This window comes from Calypte anna, chromosome 1 (genome assembly GCF_003957555.1).
Source record: "Calypte anna isolate BGI_N300 chromosome 1, bCalAnn1_v1.p, whole genome shotgun sequence".
NCBI classification, from domain to species: domain Eukaryota; kingdom Metazoa; phylum Chordata; class Aves; order Apodiformes; family Trochilidae; genus Calypte; species Calypte anna.
In genome coordinates, this window is record NC_044244.1 from 187,036,622 (window position 1) to 187,056,779 (window position 20,158).

General features: G+C 41.3%; 1 protein-coding gene across 3 annotated transcripts; it reads left to right on the forward strand.

Annotated features, from left to right (window-relative positions):
• The first annotated feature begins 580 nt into the window (after positions 1 to 580).
• On the forward strand, positions 581 to 15,930 carry CWC15 (CWC15 spliceosome associated protein homolog). 3 transcript variants are annotated; one of them, XM_030458915.1, is made up of 7 exons: positions 581 to 756; positions 3,036 to 3,171; positions 5,773 to 5,885; positions 6,809 to 6,897; positions 7,757 to 7,867; positions 14,278 to 14,396; positions 15,123 to 15,930. In XM_030458915.1, the coding sequence occupies exons 2-7, from the start codon at positions 3,041 to 3,043 to the stop codon at positions 15,250 to 15,252; spliced, it is 693 nt and encodes a 230-aa protein (XP_030314775.1). In that variant the 5' UTR covers positions 581 to 756; positions 3,036 to 3,040; the 3' UTR covers positions 15,253 to 15,930. The 3 variants fall into 3 exon arrangements, with proteins under 3 accessions (XP_030314775.1, XP_030314786.1, XP_030314764.1); XM_030458926.1 differs by having other exon boundaries at positions 713 to 733; XM_030458904.1 differs by lacking the exon at positions 581 to 756 and adding an exon at positions 806 to 865.
• Positions 15,931 to 20,158: the final 4,228 nt, after the last annotated feature.

Consider the following 20,158-nt stretch of genomic DNA (forward strand, 5'->3'; position numbering starts at 1 on the left):
GGGGAGCTGGCTGGCCGGCAAGGAGGGGCTTAAGCTAATGTTAATACCGACCTCTGAGCAACGGGAATGACTAAAAAATAGTCCCTTTTTCTTCCTCTGCCATTGTTTCTGTTCCTATCACCCCTAGAAGGGGTGATATCACAACTATCACAACTTTTATCTCCTTTATCTTTTATCTCTTTTATCTCTCCATTCCCTCATTCCCCCTCACACTGACATCCAGGGTAAAAACAGCACACACTGCCCTTTCCCAAGCCTCCTGCATCAAGTGAGCACCGTCAGGGTAGACTGCTCCGAGACCCACAACTTCTAAGTTTATTTATCAGGAAATTTATCAGTGGGTCCAAGAGTGGCTCACAGCAGCAGGCTACACTTACGGCTGCCCCATGTCCCTCTCTTTCTGCCTACCTGTCCCCTCAACGCAGCAGTGAGAGCCCCGCGGCCCGCACAGCCTGACAAGGAGAGGCCTTGCCCGGGCGGGACCAGCCACAGGGCCACGGCTTTACGGTACCTCAGGGCAAGGGCCTCCTCTGGGGCAACCCCGGGACATAGGCGAGAGCCCCAAGCTTCCTGTTCCGCGCTCTCCCAACCTCTGAGGAGGAGAGCAGGAGGAGAGGAGGAGAGGAGGAGGAGAGCCGGGGGAGGCCGCCGCAGCAGCACAGCCCCAGCTCCGCCGCCACCATGGCCGCCAAGTTCGCTTCCCTCCTGTGACACTCCCGCAGACTTCTCTATGGTAGCTCCTCCCTCACGTCTATGGTAAGTCCTCCGCCTCGTCTCGATGGTTCCCGCGCGGTGCACTGTGGGCGCTCGGCGGAATCATGGTGTTGGCGTAGGGCCTTGCTGCGCGGGGAGGGAGGAGGCCGCGGTGTGAGTGCCCGGGCAGGCGGGGGGGTGTCCCGCAGGGATGTTGGGTGCCCCGCAGGGCTGGGGGTGGGGCTCTGAGGGGGAAAAGGCGGCCCTGGGGCGGGGGGTACCGCCGGGGGCGTTCCTGGGGAGCCCCGGGACGGGGGGGAAAGGAAGGGGGGGCCGTCACGGCGCAGCTCCGTTCCGGCGTCGTGAGGAGGCTGCCGGGCTGCCCGCTGGAGGCGAAGCAGCGCGGGGCTGCGGCTCTGGTGTCGGCGGGGGGTGGCCAGGGATCCGGGCCGGGCTCGGCCCTGCGGGCGGCTCGGGGGGGGCTGTGAGGGGGCAGTGGTGCAGCCCGGGGAACTCAGCTCTGGGGAGAACCCGGTCACTGTCTGCCGGTCAGTAACTCCGGCCCGGCTTCGTACCGCCCTGACCAGGCTGTATTTCTGAAGGTCCAGAAGTCACTGTGACGGTGCCTGAGCCGTGTCAGGTTCTGTTTGGGTCCTCCAAGGCCAAGCCAACTTTAGACTTGACTTCAGAAAGAAGCAGGGAAAGTTTCTCGGTGATTTGTTAATGCTTCGTGAAGTCATACAGCCACACTGGATCTTTTTTCTTCACCTGAGTTCATGGATCTCCTGTTACATAAAATTAGCACAGATAAATCCTGAGAGCAAGTGAATTTCTTGGATTATGAGCCTAGCAAAGTGTGTGCCAAGACAGCTAAAATGTGCTGCTGAGCTACAGCTGACTTTCACAGCATCACTGAAGAGCATCAGCAGTCCTTGGTCAACAAGTTACTTTGTCAGTTCTTTTTAAAGGTGTTTCTGTCTGTTAATTTTGTTTTCTGAGTAGCAGTTCAGTAGCAGTAAATGTGTGCTGCCTGATGGGATGTTACTTTCAGTGACAAATTGTTTTACATTTTTAACAAGTAATGTGTTTTGTGATGTGCAAAAACAACAAATAATGCGAGCAGAGCATAAATATCTTTTATCTGTGTATCACAAAAGCATATGAAGCAATCAATCTCACTTCTTTTTCGTTGCTTTACTATTGTTTAGTGTGTTCTCTTGTCATCCTTTAGCCCCCAGCTCTCTTGTTGGTAGGGCTGATGCCTGTCTGTGTCTCTGCAGGTGAATCTCCTGTGCCTGATGTGCCTTTAGTCGGTGGTTGATGTCTGTGTGTGTCTTAGTGAAGCAGGAGTGAGCACAGTTTCAGACTTCAGGTGGCTCTGGTCACCACAGGGGGATTTTTGGTACTGTTTACCCATCTTAACTCTTGGCAGGGTGGTTGAGGATTGCAGGGTCTCCAGCTCCTGCCTGGCAGTCCTGAGCACAGTGCTTGCTGTGTGTGCCTGTGGCTGGCTGGAGTCTCTTTCACTCCTTGACCACAAAAAAAAATTGTCAGAGATTTGGGGCATCAGCTGGTTCATTTTTTTTAGGATGTGCTGGCAGCACAGGAGTCCTTGCAGTTTCTAAAGGAGACCTGGTGAAGACTTCTGCATTTTTCCAAGCTACTTGAGCTGCACTTTGTTTACATACAGGTGGAGCTGTCAGCCTTGTGCTTCCAGGGCAGCCTTACCCTTTGGAAGGTTTGCTGGAGCTGTGTACAGGCAGGTCCCAAAGAACCATCCTGCAGTATTGATGGCAGTGCTGGGACTGGGGACCTGAACAGGGCCAGGATGAGTGGTGGAGCATTCAAATTGCATAATCTTCATCAGTAACTAATTATCAACACCACCCTAGGGCTTGCTGCTGTCTGTGCCAGCCAGGATTTCTCACCATGATACCTACCTGTGGTTTTGCAGAATCCTGGGGGGGTCATTCCCATTAGACCATAATTTTTGGCTGTAATTTTTCAGGAGGTGAAAGAGTTGAGTTTCAAGAGTGTGCCATTTGCCTTAAGGGTGGGAGACTCACTCCTGGACAGCTGAATTTACTTTCTAAATATCATTTTATGGTCTTATTAGAGTCTGTGTGTCATTTTTCAGACACATTTCTTTGGAAAATCTGAAGAGACTCTGTCAATTCCATCCATAAAAGCTCCTTTAATTTCAGGGATTTTGAGCACAGTGGCAGCTGCTATTCTGCAGTGGGGCTTGATGCCTGCACAGGCCCAAGAATAAAGGAACTTTTGGTGAATATCTTCCACTGTAAGGTGCAGCACCCACTGTTTATAACTTCATTCTGTTGTAGTTAAAATGACGACAGCAGCGAGGCCAACGTTTGAACCTGCAAGAGGAGGAAGAGGAAAAGGTGAAGGAGACTTAAGTCAGCTCTCCAAACAGTATTCCAGCAGAGACCTTCCTTCTCACACTAAAATCAAATACAGGTTGGTATCAGGTTTTTTGGTCTATGGTGAAACACTCTGGGAATGATTTTTTGGTGTGCATGGATTTTCACAGAATATAATGATGTGCTTGACACTGAGCAGAGGTTCTGCAGTGCTGCTGAGTGAATGGGCTGAAAATCTGAAGTCTCAAAAGCAGACTTAGGAGGCTGAATCCACTGCAACTAATTGGAGGGGTTTAATTTTAGTAGTATCTATTAAGAAAATAATTGGGAACAACAGGAGCTGATGAGTGTGCTGTTGCTTGCAGAGCAAGATGGGATAAAGAGGGTGAAGTTGGGTATGTCTTGAAGGCAGGAATTGTGTCATATATTTGACAAAGGAGCACTGGGGCAGGGGCATGAAGAAGAAGCAGAGAAATCATGGAATAACACTCAGGCCATAGCATGTGTTATAAGAGCTGATGTTAAACCCTGCAAGTGGTTCATGCAGGTCCTGGGGGTGGAAATTGCTTTAATCATTGTGAAAGGTCGTGGGATCTTGTGAATATTTCCCTCTGTTTGAAATGCATAATAAATCTTCTGTATAATTTTGAAAGATTAAATGAGAGGTGGAGTCAGTGTGATTCTGATACCTAGAATTTAAATGAAATGTCTCAGTCTGGAAAAACCTCAAATCATCTAACCTGTGTGACTCTTGTCAGTGAAACTACTGCTAAGGTTTTGTGTTTCCACTTGTTTGTGCAGAAGCTGACCCTTTTACCTCCCCTCCTCCTCCTGTCCTTTGGGTTTTGAGGAATCTGTGTGGATAAGGGAGCTGGAGTGTTTTGAAGAATACCAAGATCTACAGCACTGTGCTGTCAGATGCATTTTGGTGTTATGGGAAAAATTGCTGGTGGTTTTTTTCTTTAAACAAAAGTGGGGTTTGGAATACCAGTCTGTTGCCCTGAAGGAAGCCTGTGGGGATAAATATGTACAGAAATATACAGTGTATGTTTTAACAAGTCCTTTTGTGTTCATGAGAGAGAGATGGAAGAGGCATCAAGTGTCTTCTTTCTCACAAATACCTAGAACAAAGTTGTCTTTGTTAAATTGCCAGGACTGCATCATTGCAAGTGAAGTTCAGTGTTTCAGTCCTACTCATGTTTGTTAGAATGACGTGGGGCTTGGGGGGATTTTGCAGCTATATCAGGGCTCTGTTTACAAAAAGGTTTTAATTACAAAAGTAAATTAAATACTTCATCCTAAGGATGGTCTGTGCACACTGTATTTACAGTGACTCCAGTCTGGGTTTCCTCCAGGGACTCCTATTTCCAGCACTGGGTTCATAGAAAGGTGAAAGGAATTGCTGCTTGGTTTTATTCATTAGTTCTTTTCAGGATTTTCACAGAGAAAAGCTCTCTCTAGGTGAAACTGAGTGTGACTTAAATATAAATAGTCTGTTGCTTTTGGCCAGTGTGTGTTGTATAGAAGAGGGAAAACCATGTATTTGCATGTTTCACAAGTGTTTTCCCTGTTTCCCCAAATTTTTTTTGTTTTTTTTTAATTAGAAAGTATCTTACATGTTTGTTGGAGGGGAAAGGGTTTGTGAACCCTTTTTTTCAGGAACAGCGTGGCCAGCAGGTCTAGGGAAGTGATTCTGCCCCTGTACTCAGCTCTGGTGAGGCCACAGCTTGTGTCCAGTTCTGGGCCCCTCAGTTCAGGAGGGAGATTGAGGTCCTGGAGCAGGTCCAAAGGAGGCAACTGGGCTGGTGAAAGGACTCGAGCACAAACCCTATGAGGAGAGGCTGAGGGGGCTGGGGCTGTTCAGCCTGGAGAAGAGGAGGCTCAGGGGAGACCTCATCACTCTCTACAACTCCATGAAAGGAGGTTGGAGCCAGGGGGGTGTTGGGCTCTTTTCCCAGGCAAGGGGTCTCTTTTCTCAGCAAGACAAGAGGGCATGGTCTTAAGTTGTGCCAGGGGAGGTTTAGGTTAGATATTAGAAAGAATTTCTTTACCGAAAGGGTGATCAGACATTGGAATGGGCTGCCCAGGGAAGTAGTGGATTCTCCATCCCTGGAGATATTTAAAAAGAGACTGGATGTGGCACTCAGTGCCATGGTCTGGTAACTGCAGCAGTAGTGGATCAAGGGTTGGACTTGATGATCTCTGAGGCCCCTTCCAACCCAGCCGATTCTGTGATTCTATGAAATCTTGTAGTCTTGGTCTTATCTGTAGTCCTTAGGGGCTGTGTTTCAGTGACTTGAGGGTGAGGAAAGGTGACCATGGTGCTGCTGGGTGTCTGCTGAGACACTGGGCTTGGACTGCTGAAGAACAGGAGATGCAGCTTAGGCAAGGAGTAGGTGGGGTCATTCTGTTATTGCAGGAATTTGTGCAGGGTCTTTTAAGTAGTTTGAGAGCCACTGAAAGGAGCAAGTGTGTGTGTGTGTGTGTGTGTGTGTGGCAGAGCACATGTGGGTGTGTCTGCCCACGGAGAGGGGATTGGTGAAGAAAGAAAAAAAGAAACATTTGACTTCATGATACCTCATTCTTATTCCTTATACTTACCCATTCAGTCCAGGATTTATTGACATCCTTCAAAATCTTGCTCCCAGCTGCAGACTGTCAGCTTCCTTATTTTTTTCCCTCCCTCATGTTGTTATAGGCAGACCACTCAGGATGCTCCCGAGGAGCTGCGTAACCGTGATTTCAGGAGGGAGCTGGAGGAGAGAGAACGGGTTGCTGCCAGAGAAAAGAACAGAGACAGACCAACCAGAGGTAAAAACAGAGAAGCAAAAAATCTTAATACCACTATGTGGCATTGATCTTGCACAAAGCTCAGCGTTGTGAGAAGTTTTCAGGTTGCAGACAGCATGTCATGAGAGTAGAGTTTAGGTGTTGGCCTGATAATTCGGAGCTGCTGACCTGCAGAGGAATGTCTGCTGCCTTTCAGGCAGGCTTCGTGCTAGCAAGAAATCTAGGCCAGCCAGTAGAAGAGTGTAGGCCATTGTGCAGGCCAGCTGATACAGGATGATTGTAATGAATTGGCAGCAAGTATGTACAGCTAATAAAGGGCTTTTCTTGTACCTACTACAAGTACTTTTCTTGTACTTAGACAAGTGAGACAGGAAGAAGATGAACAACTTCAGCACTGCAGCACCAGTGTCACAGTAAATGTGTTTTTAAAGTGTGGAATTCTGTTCAGATATAGTGAAGTGATAACTCAAATTAATCAAATGTGTGTTGTTTGAGAAACAGTAATTTATAATATTAAGCTTGACAGAATTTAGGTACTTGAAGTTTGGGTGTGAAGGTGGTATGGGGATTTCAAGTTACAGATGAAAGCAGATGTGATTTGGGCCAACCTATCCAACAGTAACGTTTATTCTCCAATGGGATATATAGAATAAGGATATTTCTTCTCAGCTTTTTCTTTTGTTGTTCTTTCTTCTTCAAATAATGACATCATAAAAACATCTGGAGGTCAGATTTTGAGTTTAGGGGTGTTACTGCTGCCCTTGAGCATAGCTACAGGGGAGGGATAAGCATGGGCATCAAGATTGGGAAGTGAGGAAAAAGTAAGCATAAGGTTGTATCTAAAATGCCATCTTTGGGAAGGTATTTGCTTTCTGACAGTAGATGCTATTAAATGAAGTGATGTAGTCACTTTTGTTTGTTCGTTTTTAAATCCTGTGCCATAGAACACACAACATCATCTTCTGTGTCTAAGAAGCCTCGGCTAGACCAGATTCCTGCAGCAAATCTTGATGCAGATGATCCACTTACTGATGTATGTATCTGTCTTCTTTCCTTACACTGTTCTGACTTCAGGATTTGCTGTTAATAGAATACATACTTATATTCTGGGTCTAAAATTGAAGACAGGTTCCAGCATATCTTCCTTTCACAGTTACTCTACTGTGGCAGAAGTTACAGAATGGTTCAGAGGATTCTGGCCCATGCTCTAATGGTGTTCTTGGAAAGCATAAAAAAATTAGAGAACTGAAAATGCCACCTAAAGTATAGTGAGTTGGGTGGCTTTTTAGAGTGTCAGCTGCTGGTTTACTTAGAATTCCCCTAGGGTAGAGCTGTTAAAGAGACAAAGTCAGCATGAGAAATGGGTTTTTGCTTTTGATTCCTCTCATCATGCAGATGTCTGTGTGTTAGGTCTAAGGCTTGTCAATAAGTTGAGGTATTTTTTCAACCCTGTTACACTTGATCCCAACAATTCTGGATGGGATATTTGAGCACACTATTCTGATGACTTGAATTACAATGGTTAGAAAGTGATTGAGTACAATAAATCTCTAGAATCCAGCAGCTACATTGTATTTGATTATAAAAAATTAATTTCAGTAATCCAAACGTCACAAACTTGTTTTTTCTTCACATTACTGTAACCAAGCAAACAAACCATTCCTTTTTTACTCACTCCTGCTGCATGCACCCAAGTACTCCAGAAATCAACCATCATCAACCAACCAGCATCAAATTGCAGCCTTAGCCGCACAGACCAGGACTGTTTGAGGGGCTTTTTTGGTTGTTGTTTTTTTTTTTTAATTTATTTTTTTTAGTATGCAGTAGCCTTTAGAACTAAAAGCTATTTTTGATAAATGAATTAAGTGCTTCTTGTTTTCACTTGTTTTTAGGAAGATGATGAAGATGAGGACTTGGAAGACAGTGATGATGATGACACTGCAGCTCTTCTGGCTGAACTGGAAAAAATCAAGAAGGAGCGAGCTGAGGAACAGGCTCGAAAGGTAAAACCTCACCCTGTGAAGAGCATCTGTTCTTTTGCAAACTACTGTGCCTTAAGTACTTAGGACAAGCAAGAACTAGTAAACAAAGTGCCCTTCAGAGCTCCTCTCAGACATGATGTATCTGTTCTTCTAGCTAATAATTGTTGTCAGGAATTCTTTTTATTAGCAGGCATACTGAACCTGTAAAAAACCCTGTATTTACTTTCCCAACACTTTGTAGAGACAGTGAGTCAAGGTCTTGCAAGTCCTTCTCTGGGGACTGCTGTTATACCAAACTGTGTTGTGGCATTAGTGACTTAATTTGTTTACTAGCTCTTATGAAACAAAAAATAAGATTTTTATTTGTGAAAAAAAGTATGTGTGCTTTTTGATGATCTTGCTTATGGCTGCAAGTTTCTCTTTCACTGGTGCTGTGTTGCCTTGGTAAGGAGCACCAGCTGTAACTTTGTGACCAGAACTGTTTTCATGTTCTTAGACACAGGCAAGTCAATCTGACAAACATCTTCACAAAAAGGAATTAATAATACAACAGTCTGTCTGTTTGGAACTTGAAAAAGTCAGTTCACGTGTAGCCTTCATACCTCCCTGTAATTCCTCTCTCTGCAGAAAGAAACACCATGTTCTGCCCTTAAAAGAGAAGTCCCTGTAATTAGATTGTTTTCCCATGAGGGGGATCAAATCCCATGCTGTTGGCTCCCACTCCTCCTCAGTATGAGAGAGATTGTTGGGATGGAGTGTATTAGCAAAATCCCTGATGGATATATGGACTTGTAGGGACTGTTTCTGGAATAGTCTGTGTTGTCAAACTGATCACGACCTTGGATGAACTCTTCTGGCTTTCACATTGTATTGCAGTGGAGTTTAGAGTCCAGATATTTTATCTACACTGCTGAAATGCCCTGCCTCTGGTGCTGCAACAGAAGTGATGGGGATGTGCAGCATCCCCTCTTCTGCTTAATAATGAACTATTTCTGTTGGTTTTTTTGGTTTGGTTTGGTTTTTTTCCTTAGAGATGGGCTTAAATAATTTTAAGGTTTTGAAAAACATTGCATAAATTAGTTTGAGTAGTTTTGTGTGCTGTTACACATAGGTGTAAAAAAATAAAAATGAAAACTCAACCTTGTCATCTTTCTATAAGGTAATCTGAGATGGTTTTAGAACATACTACATAAGCATATTAAGTGTGGATGGGTTCTTTGTTGCTGTGGTAAATAAATGTTTTGTTGCCTTAGCACTGCTCATAACCTTATCAGAGCTTAACAGGCATGCTTATAATTTCATGTTTTTCACAAATGCTCTCCAGTAGTCACCTGACAGTGAACAGGGTTTAGTTAGTGTCCTGCAGACAGGAGCAACAGCTAGGAGAGAATAATGTTTTAAATATTAGTGGGCAGCAATGTAGTGCTTCACCACTCTCTCATCTCTTTATCTAGACATTTGAAGCACATCACAGAGCAATGGAAATGTGTTCTGCAGTAATAACATGGTGGAAATTACTGGCAAAATTCGTTCGTGTATTCTGTGTGGAATGTTCTGAACTGGAAACTGAGGGTAGCAGTGCATGGGAAAGATTTCTATTTCAGGTGTCCTCACATGGTGCTTAAAATTAAGCTTAGATTTGCCTGGATTTCTCACTTGGCCTGATAATTGAAATTATAAATCTAGATTAAACGGTGGAGCTTTTCACATTTCAGTGTAGGAAACTTGCATTAGGAAAATAATAGCAGTACAGACAACCAAGGCAGAGCTTTTCTGTTCCTTTGGAGAGTATTTTACCATCTCAGTGAAATTTTGATTTGTCACTAGAGGGAGCTAAAAGCTATGAAGTAATGGGTTATTTTGGCCTCAACTGGTATTATTTTTTACCTTCATGGACGTTCTCCTTCTCCCAGCAGCAAGGTTTGTAATATCCAATGCTACATGCATACTGAATACATGCACACTTATCTGAAATGAATGCTTATTTCTTCCTAAAAATTCATATTATTTATTTGCAATATTGCACACTGTTGCACACTCACTACCTGCTGTTCATCCTTTCACCAGTTGGTGGCAGATGGGCTCTTTTGTGGTTGAAAACTTCAGTGGATACTCTGCAGGTACTTGGGATTTTATTTTCTCGAGGGTTTTTTTAAGAGTAGGAAAGTAAGGCTATGTTGATGGAAAAAGTGAAAGCCAAGGTGGGGCACAGCTTTGGAAAGAGTCTCTAGGACTCAGGTTCTCCTTAGGAAGATCACTTATGTATATTGACTTTAGGGGTGCAGTCTGTTTAGATTATGCCTGGTTTTCCATGGCTTTGAAATAAGGCATTCCTGGCAAAGCTTTTTATAGCCAGTTTATATAAATCCCCTTTCCCTTCAGATAGGTGGGATTTCAGATTACCATGCATTGCAAACCCCAACTTAAACCTAATTTTGTAAGTAACCTTATATCCAGCTGACTTCAAGATAAAATCTTCTTCAAAGTCTTAATTATGTAGTTGTTGTTAGTCCTAATCCACACACACAGAGAAGGTTTCTCTGCTGAAAAGCTGTTGTCAGTACTCAGCAGCATGGGGAACCCTGTGGCAAGGCAAATGGGAGTGTTCACTCTTCTGCACATTATTCTCTCTGCAGCTTCTTGAATGTGCCAGGGTCTTAACAAGGTAAAGTGGGTAAAAACAGTAATAAATCTCAAAACTTGTGCCAGATATAATTTTTTTCTTGAGACTTTATTTATTTTGATTTTAAAATGCCAGCCCAGTTATCGCCAAGACTTCATTTAAAGTAAATTGTATTTGTGTTAATTGTCTTCATTAATCAGTTTGGTGTGATGTATTTAATTTTCCACAAAAGGAGGATTGCTCCTTTTGAAATGCATCTCTGTTGAGCCAGCAGTTAAAACCAAAAAAATGAGACTCTCTTTTCAGATCAACATGTTCTCTGTTAACTTCCCTTACTTGGTAGTAGAAATTTACATAGAAATCCTATAAGTCTAATTTTTACAAATATTAAGAGGTTTTAACTTCCTTCAGACTGACATTTCCCTATAACTGAAGCAAATAGTTTGTCAACCACATAAGCAATATCTGTCAAAGTTTGTTAACTTCTCAAAATGTTTAAATTTCCTTAAATTCTGTAGAAACATTAAATAAGTCCAGTTAATGTTTCTTAAAAACTGATTGAGCATGGGAGGTTTTTTTCATTAAAAAGTCTCCTGACTTTTTTTCATTATTTTAATCTCTCAGGTTGTTTCTAGTAGACACTGAACTGACCAGGAAATTTTAGTTTCAAAAGCTTTTCCTATGGAATCATCCCGGGCCTGTTTCAAACAGGACAAATGCCAGGTCTGCTGTCCATGTCAGCTATCCATGGGTGGCTTTCATGGAAACTTGTCTCAATATTCCAAACCAATTTGCAAGCACTTCCTTAAAAGGTCAATGAAAATAATTAAAAACAAACCTCAAACCAGTGAGCAGCTGAATCTATGTGTGCAGTTCCAGCAAAACTCATTTAACATCCAGTCATACTATTGCTTATCTGAAAACAGACTTAAAGTTTTTTGTTTGTTTTCTTACAGGTGTATTTCACAGTGTTTATAACTGCATATATTGCTTTACCAGTGCTCAAAGCAGATCTTAGCTCTGTCCTGTGGTTTAGCCATGTCGCAGACTTTGAAATAAAACAGTAGAAAATGCATCTTGATAAGGATTAGCCCTTTTTAAGAGTCTAACTAAAATATCAAATTGGCGATTAAGACAGACTTTTAATAAAAAAGCAAAAGCAGATTGTAGATATTTCTTCATTAATTGTTTGAGACATGCTAGCAATACCCAAGAACTAATTACAGTGTCCCCTCCCTTGTAGGCAAAATTACAAGTATGCTTGTAGTATAGATACTGCAGTTGTGATTACTCTGTGCTCTTATTTTTTGCATTTTCAGTTGGTTACTTGTGTAGCTGTATTGCATTTGGTTAGTAATTTGCATGGGATCAAATAATTGGGGTGGATCTCTGCATTATTAAGTTCTATTCCCTGCTACTAAGGGCAGTTCTGACATAGTTTGTCATTCAGAAGTTAGCATTGAAATCATGCTTTTTTGGCCTCAAATGAAATGTGAGTATTTGGGGTTTTCTGTCAGCTACTCAACATCTTTAAAAACTAAACAGAATGATGCAATGGATTCACTTGAGGAATTTCACACTTTCTGTGAAAGTAACCTTGCTCTATGCCAAGGGTTAAGGTTATACTTAAATAAAAAAATTAATAATAATAATAACAACCAGGGCAACAAAGTTTTTCTTTCCTTGATGATCAGAAATGAAACTGCCAAGGGAGGTGGCTGCATCACCACCACTGGTGTTTAACAGACATGCAGATGTGGTGCTGAGGAATCTGGTTTAGCACTGGACTGGTTGGGCTCAGTGATTTTAAAGGTCTTTTCCAACCAGAACAGTTCTGTGATTCTCTCAGCAGAATCTGGTCATCTCTCAAGGAGGTACCTGAAAATCAGTGCTGGTTTTGTCACTTGTACCAGTGTACCTGGGTTGTGCTTGGTGTGTGTATGCTGTAAGGTTGTCTGAGGCTGCTTCACTTCTGGAGGGAGCAGACTGCAGTAAATGGCATTTCACTGCTGTTGGCTCCTCCATCTTACAGGGAAAGGTAATGAGAGGCTGGCATCCTGTGCAGCAGAAGCTGTACACATTTCTTGTCTGTAATCCACAGAGGAAAGAAATGTGTAGTCAGAAATTATATTTCTAATAAAGAGGTGGAAATCACTGTTCCATGTAAGATATACTTGCCCTTTGTGTTTCCTTATTTACAGGGGTGGTAATAACAGCTGAAGACAGAATGCAGATGTTGAGCTTAGAGCTATGTTTGAAAATTTAAAACTTTATTTGTGTTACTAACTTCTAACTTCAGCAATTTGTCTAAAACTTCATGGATACAACAGCAAGGGCAAGTTTCTCCTAAGCACATGTTTTAATACAGCCAGGGGCTTGTTCTGAAGCTGTGCCATGCTTTAAAGCATTATGTCCTTCTGAGGAGCTTTTCCCTTCCCATTGGCAATTAATTGCATCTCATTTTAAATTTTATTTGTGAGAAACAGGGTACTGGTCAGGGTTTTTTCATAAGTAAAACTTGCGTAGATTTTGAAAAGTAAAATCTTCACTGGTGATCTGGCATCATCTGGTATTCATGTCTGTTAAGTTGGTATTGTTCTTAGGAAGGTTGGGGTGTTTTATATGAATATTTCACATACCTTATCAGTCCAGTTGAAGGCAATTGTAAATTGTAGATATTTCTAATAGTGTATTACTTAGCACTGATTTAATGCGTGAAGCTAGAGAACTCTGGCTACACATCAGTGTTCAAGTTAGGCACTTAAACCTTGTAGCTGCTGTCATCAAGAAAAACATTTTAGCACTCAGCCCATGAGGATTCTGCATTTTGAAAAAAAACCAACAAAACAAGCAAACAAACCAAACCAACCCAAACACCAATCTTGTGATCTCTTTGTCATTAGTTTCTGTCATTTTTTGAAGCCATGTTTTGAGTCTGCTGCAATGCTAATGGGACTTCAGTACATTTTTTAAAGTAGAATATCTTCAGAACATACTTCAGCATAAGGGAATCAGGAAACCTAGTTAGTTAGTCATCCAAATTAAAGGAATTTTTTTTCCTTCTAGTGCTTCCATCAAATAACAGTCCTTGTAGTACATATGAAAGGTTGTGGAAAAATATGGTGTAAATTATTATTATGTATTCATTTTGAAGTCTGTGAACATTTTAAGTCACTGAATATATTAATAGAGCTTGGAGTGTGGGCAGTGTAATCTACCTTGTGTTGCCTCAAGTGCAGGCTTGAGTAACATGCTTTTGACAGTACAAGGAGTAGAAAATTTTTCTGCTCCTTAGTACTGGAACTCTTAAATCGTCTTATGACATCCACTGCTCAGTTTCACCTTAGGTTTCTCAGTACTATTTGAAATTGTAATTGTAAAACCCAAGCAGATTGCTGAAGACAGAGAAGTTTCAACATACTGTATATAAGGTTTCTTCCACTTGATGTATATAGTATAAAGTATTCTCTTTCCTCATGAAGATAAAAAAATCCTTGCATGCAGTTTTTAATACAATAAATATGTAAATGGTAAAGCTAAATCTTAACTGAATATTTATTGGCATATCAGAGGTAAGCAAGCAGATAGGAATGTTGCTACATTGACAGTTAATTAGCAATGCTAAGCTCTTTAGAGTAGCTCTGCCTCTGTCCTTATTCTACTTAAATGTGTGTCAAATGCTCTGAAAAGTCAGAGCTAAGAATTAAAATCTATCTGTGTGAGTGTCTGCAGCTGAGTGATGTTGATCTCTACCAACTAGATGAGAAAAATGGCCCAGAAAAGTAATGTATCCATTATTTGGTTTTAGGAACAAGAGCAAAAAGCTGAAGAAGAAAGAATTCGGATGGAGAACATTCTGAGTGGGAACCCCCTGCTGAACCTCACTGGCCCAGCACAGCCTCAGGCAAACTTCAAAGTGAAGAGGAGGTAACTGTGCAGTCAGTGCTGTGATATCCATCCCCTTGCTCCCTCCTGATATTCAGGGTCAGAAAATGTCATCACTGCCATACTGTTTTATTTCCTTCCCCAGATCTTGTTGGAAATGTGATGTAGAATTGTGATACTGATGGATGTAGTGATTGTTCTCTGCATTTGCTTGAACAAATCATCCTGCTACTTTCCGTTTTCTTAAAAAGAGACTGAGAATTTGTGTTTTGTCTTACACTGTTCCAAATGATACAGAAAGTAAACAGGACCAAAGTTCCTCAGGAAATGCTCTCCTTTAAAATCTAGTTGATTTTTTTTGTTTTTTGTTAATTTGTTTGGGTTTTTTTTAGTGTCTGGATTTAATAAGTAACAGGCTTTTTCTGAGTACAATTCTTGTTTGCAGATATTCCAGTTACTGTTGTGTTTATCATAATTAGGGCCATTAGATTAAAGTGGATTTTTTCTGCTGTGTTTGAATGGTTATTTTCTGCAAAGATACATTGACTTTTAAGCTCCCTATATTCATCATATTTCTAACTCAGGAGCATGTAGGAAACAGCTTAGATTAGAAAAACAGATCTTTTCTTCTTGAAGACTAAAATCTAACCTTGATGACTAATTGTTTTTAGTACACTTAATTAGGAGGGCCAAACTTCATTTATATACTTTTCTACATTGTACCTAATTTTCATACAAATTTACTGAAGTTAAATCTTCTGTTTTCAGGTGGGATGATGATGTTGTCTTTAAGAATTGTGCCAAAGGAATAGATGAAACAAAAAAGGACAAAAGATTCGTGAATGATACTCTGAGATCAGAATTTCACAAAAAATTCATGGAAAAATATATCAAGTAATACAGTTCTGTGTGCAGTGGTGCTGAAGGACTTGGAAGGTCATGGTTGTTCCCTCCCTCTCCCTCCGAATTCAAAGATGAATACTTGGTCATGAATTCCCAAATGCTTTTCCAAGATCATCAACAGCTTCATAATTAGTAATTGCTGTGTACCTGGAGGTTTTATTCCTGAAGTGTGTTTTTAAGTTTTCATTAAACCAGTTTGTGTATCATGAATGTTTTTCTTTTCACGTGCATTTACTTTCACTGGCCACCTTGTAAATGGTAGAAGTTTGGTTTGCAGTAGATACTTCTAATTGTTCAAATTGCTTTCCAAAAGAACCTGTATTTGTAGTGATGGTGGTTTGTACCTTAGGCAATTTAAATGTCAGTATTAGCAAAGATGCAGAACAGCTGAGTATGATAAGCAGTGTGAACAGGAGAGACCTATACTTTCTGTAGTAAACTGGATTTCCTCTTAACAGCTTGTTAGAAACTTGGTTAATAATCTTCTTTTTCAGTTTCTTCTCAGTGTGATCCAAGGAAAGCCTTTGGAGGGGTAGCTCCAGGTTCTTAGCAGCCCTGCTTTCTGGGCTCTCTTGGCTCAGCACTGCTGAGAAGGTGAACTTTGAGAGGGAAAAGCTCTGTGGAACCATGTTGTTTGTGGGTTTTTTCCTCAATAAACCATTGCAGTGCTCAACCCCTCAGCCACAACCATGTGGCTACAAGGCTCAGTCTTTGTGTGTGTGCGGTTCATTAGTGTTATTAGAAACTTGCAGCTGAATGTTTTTAATAAATGAGAGTTCTCTACCACAGTTCAGTTTGTTTACTTCTTAAATGTCCATTGTAAAACTCAATTGGACAATATAAAATAGGAATGACTGAAAAAAAACCCCTCAGTTGTCAAATAATTCCCCCCTCCCTTCTGTTATCTCAGGTGTATTTGATATCTTGGTCAAGTGATGCATTGGGTATGGACCTAACATTTGCAAAATAAGGAGTTAGCTCTGTACCTACAGTGACAAAACTCAGATCTGTTTTTATGTAAGAATTCTTGCCCTTTTCCTTGTCTGTGGTATGCTCTAACCATTTCGTTCTTACAAACACTTGTGTAGTAATAGTACTATTTTCAAGCTCTTATTTTGAAAATATATCTGAGTTTCTGTGTAGGAAGTGCAGAGCAGAGTGTTTTAGATTTCTTTTTTTTTTTTTTTTTTTAGATTTTAGACTCCAGTATCCCATAAAAGCTTTCCTTAGCTACAGCTGTATTTTCCACCCTTTCATTGAGCTATGCATAGTGCACCAGTGCCAGCAGCCAATGCCCATATTTACTTGGAAGCAAGATTTTCAGCATGCTTAAGGTCATGTGAGCTCCTACAGCTACTGGAGAAATAGGTGGTTGTGTTACTTCTGTTCCCAGCCTCATGACAGTAATGGCTCTTGGGAAGCAGAAAAAGTAGGTGTCATTTGTAATCCTCTCTTTTTAAATAAAAGCTATGAGAATCTTGGTAAGTAGGCATCATATTTAAGAGGGGGGAAAACCATGAAGAGCTGTACTTGTCAGGATCTGGCAGTGGTGAGGGCAGCTGCTGCCTTAGATCTGACCTAACAGCATGGTTGTCATGGCAACAGCAAAAAATACACTGGTGTTGCAGTGTTACAAGATGTAATCACTGTGCCAAAGTGAGCAAGTGAGGGAACAGTTTTATTGGAGAGGGGGAGACATAGCTGGAATGCCAGATCAGTGCCTTCATGGAAATCATACGTGCATAATGCCATCATTTGTGTTCTTGCAGTAATGTAACTTAGAAAAAAAAAAATTATCCTTCTAAGGTGGCAGGAATTGGATTAGGATTTCTTCAGCTAAGCAGACAGTTGTTCTCCATACCTGCAGGAACATCCCTTTCCCCAACCTTTGCATGATGCCTGTATAGGTGTACTCAGTCATTTTTTCCAGTAGCTTTCTCCCTCTCTGCCTCTGGAGAAAGCTGTAGGGACTGTGTAGCTCGGGGCTGCAGCTTTATTTGGGGTTTTCTGTAGGCATTGTTGTTCAGCTCATTTACAGAATTTGCAGATCCTATCTCTAACCTCCCCCCTCTAAGCTTTTGTATTTTAGCCTCCTGCAGTGTAAGCTGACCCACAAGCTGAGGACTCAGCAATACACAAACGCAATATGATAATTAGGGAATCTCAAGCCTTGGCTCTTCGTGGGTTTTACATCACTAACTACTGAGTTTTCTTCACCAGTGCTGGAAAACTAAAGTGGTTTGTGCTTTTTGTGGGAAGAGCCCAGTATTGATGCTGTATTGGTGTTTAGCTTTCTGTTGTGCTGCTGATACTCACCTAGAAAAGGACAAACAGATCATTTGTTTTTGTAAAAACTGCAGCTTGAGTGTTTAAAAAAATCAAGACTGTGATGTTCTACACCTCTGCTCCCAGCAGTTTTTTTCCAGGACCTTCTATAGAGTGACAAGTAACTTCCATTAAAGGCAGTGGAGCTGGCAAGGCAGCTGTTCCAGGAGGTGAAGTGGAAGAAAGGTAACATTTGGCAGCTCCAGGAATGTAATATTTTACCGTTCTTAGGAATCAGGATTGTTTAATCCTGTGTTACTGCAAGCAACACCTGAACTCTTAAGTAGTGGCTGGAAACAAAGCTGCTTGCTTTGTAGCATTTCCTCCTCATCTGTGGTTATCTTTGGTGTAGTATTGGAACTGAAAACCAGGATCTGTTTTCCATGGGGACCAACAGTTAAACTTCTAAGGTTTCTTTTAAAAGCCTTGTCTTTCAAATTTCTTTCTTGGAATATGCTTTATAATTCTAAAGGGATTAATAGTGTGAGGAATAAATGATACTCCTGCAGCTGGAAATAATTGTGGTGTGTGTGTATACAAGGTTTGAAAATGTTTGGCATGTGTTTATCTCCTCGAGTAGATGGCTGAATATTAAAGGCTTCATACTGCAACCAGCAAAATTATCTGCATCTGGGAGGACTTCACATATTCATAGGTGTCATGGAGGCATCCCATCCTATGAATGCCTAAAGGAGGTTTGTGGTTTGTTTGGTTTTTTTAATTAAAAGAAAAAAAAAAAAAAAAAGAAGGCACCTTTTTTTGTGAGTTCCAGTCCCTTTATTAACTTGGGTTTTATTTGAAATAAAATCCTGGGTCAGAGCTGACCTGGTACTTGCTCTGTTTACCTCTGAGTGGCTCCTGGGCTGCCCAGCAGTTCCTGGCAGCCTGGTGTCTGCTCTCAGCCATTCACACAGCACTTCCCATAGAGCTGCTGAAACCTCTCTGTTTTTTCCTGCAACTACAAATACCTTAAAGTCTTTCATGCTGGAGGTGAGATCTGAGCACAGGATCAAACCATCAAAGGGATGGGGGATGCTGCCTTGAAAAGCTTCACTTCAAAGGAAGTTCAAGCCTTGAAGGACTGGGCTGATGCTCAGAAAGTGCTTCAAGCTCAAGTGTTATGGGGATCTGTAGTCATGGCTATTGGAGCCTGAAGCTTCAATTCTCACCTAAGGAAAGTCAGAATAATTCTCTGATTTTCTTTCTTTCTCAGTTCCTGGTGGTCTGCAATTCAGGGGGAGGGAAAGTAAAATCCCCACAGAAATGTCTCCATTGGTGGAATTCCTCCTTACATCTACCAACTTTTTGAATTAAATTTAGTCAGTTGTTGGTGAGAGCAAAACTTCCTGCCAAATGTGGGCTTGATTATTTGGGAGAAAAAAATGGGGATGCTTAAAGCCTGTGTTTTGCTTTACATTTAGCTAACCAGCTACTTTTTCTACTATTCAGCCATAAAAGCACATGCAATCCGTATTACCACGCTTTATGTCCTCCAAGACGTGGTTCAAACAGAGAGTGAATAGGAACATTTGGAAAAACATTTTCTAAGAAAGGATCCTCTGACCTTTTTTTTTCTGAATTGGGCATAAACATAAAGAATGGTGTTTCTTGGCTGGACCAGATGACCTTTAGAGGTCTCTTCCAACCCAAATCACTTTATGATACTATGATTCTTTCCATTGGTGTCTGAGACACCCATTAAAAAAAAAACAGCCAGAAACCCCAAACCTGATTTCCTGTGTTGTTCCATCACAGATATATTTTACTGTTATGCTTCTTGCCTTCTGACTGAGATCACAGGTTGGCTTTTTTGAATTCCAGCCTTGACTTCATTTTTTTTCCTAGTGGGACATATCATGAGATAGGAAGAAAAATGAGTGTGATATTGTGATTGGCAGGGAAAGAAGATTGAAAGTTAAATGGTGACTGTATCTTGCTCTCAAATTGCTTCAGTTCAAATTCCAGTTCAGTTTCCTCTCTAGCCTTTGACCAGCAGTTCTGAAGCAGAAGCTTAATGTCATTGATCTTACCAAAATTTGATCTATCAAGTGGGAGCTGCAGAATGGTGATTTAAAAAAAACCACAACAAACCACGAAACACAATACTGCTGAGAATGCAGCAGTTCCTATTACAGCTTTAACCAGAGGGGTTATCTAGGTCTAAAGAAATTGTATTTCCTGATCCAAATCCTAATTTGCCACCAAACTTAAGAAATACCTTCTGAAGGGGAGGGAGGATGCTGTTCAGCTGGTAGAAAAATGAAACCAAGAAAATGGGTTAGTCTGGCTGCTTTGTTGAAATCAGTAGCATATGGATAGGAAAAGAAGATTATTTCTAAATTGCACAATAAAATTATTTTATAGCTGAAAATGGAGATCTGTTATGACAGATTTTGTGCAAACAGAGGCTTTACAGCAGGCTGTATTTTGAAGATCCAGAATACTCAGAAGTCTGTATGAAAGGCAGCACAGAATCAGACTGTTCAGTCTCAAAAAAAATTGTATTTAGGTGTTGAGTTGTGAGCCAGTCTCCCCTCAATACCTGGTCACTACCCTGCCTATAGAGCTGGCCCTCC

Bases quoted from the DNA above. Each gene is read 5' to 3' on its own strand.
- CWC15 (XM_030458915.1), top strand. From the start codon at position 3,041: ATGACGACAGCAGCGAGGCCAACGTTTGAACCTGCAAGAGGAGGAAGA. The intron at 5,886-6,808 runs GTAAAAACAGAG...CCTGTGCCATAG, and splicing joins CAGAGACAGACCAACCAGAG to AACACACAACATCATCTTCT. The intron at 7,868-14,277 runs GTAAAACCTCAC...ATTTGGTTTTAG, and splicing joins CTGAGGAACAGGCTCGAAAG to GAACAAGAGCAAAAAGCTGA.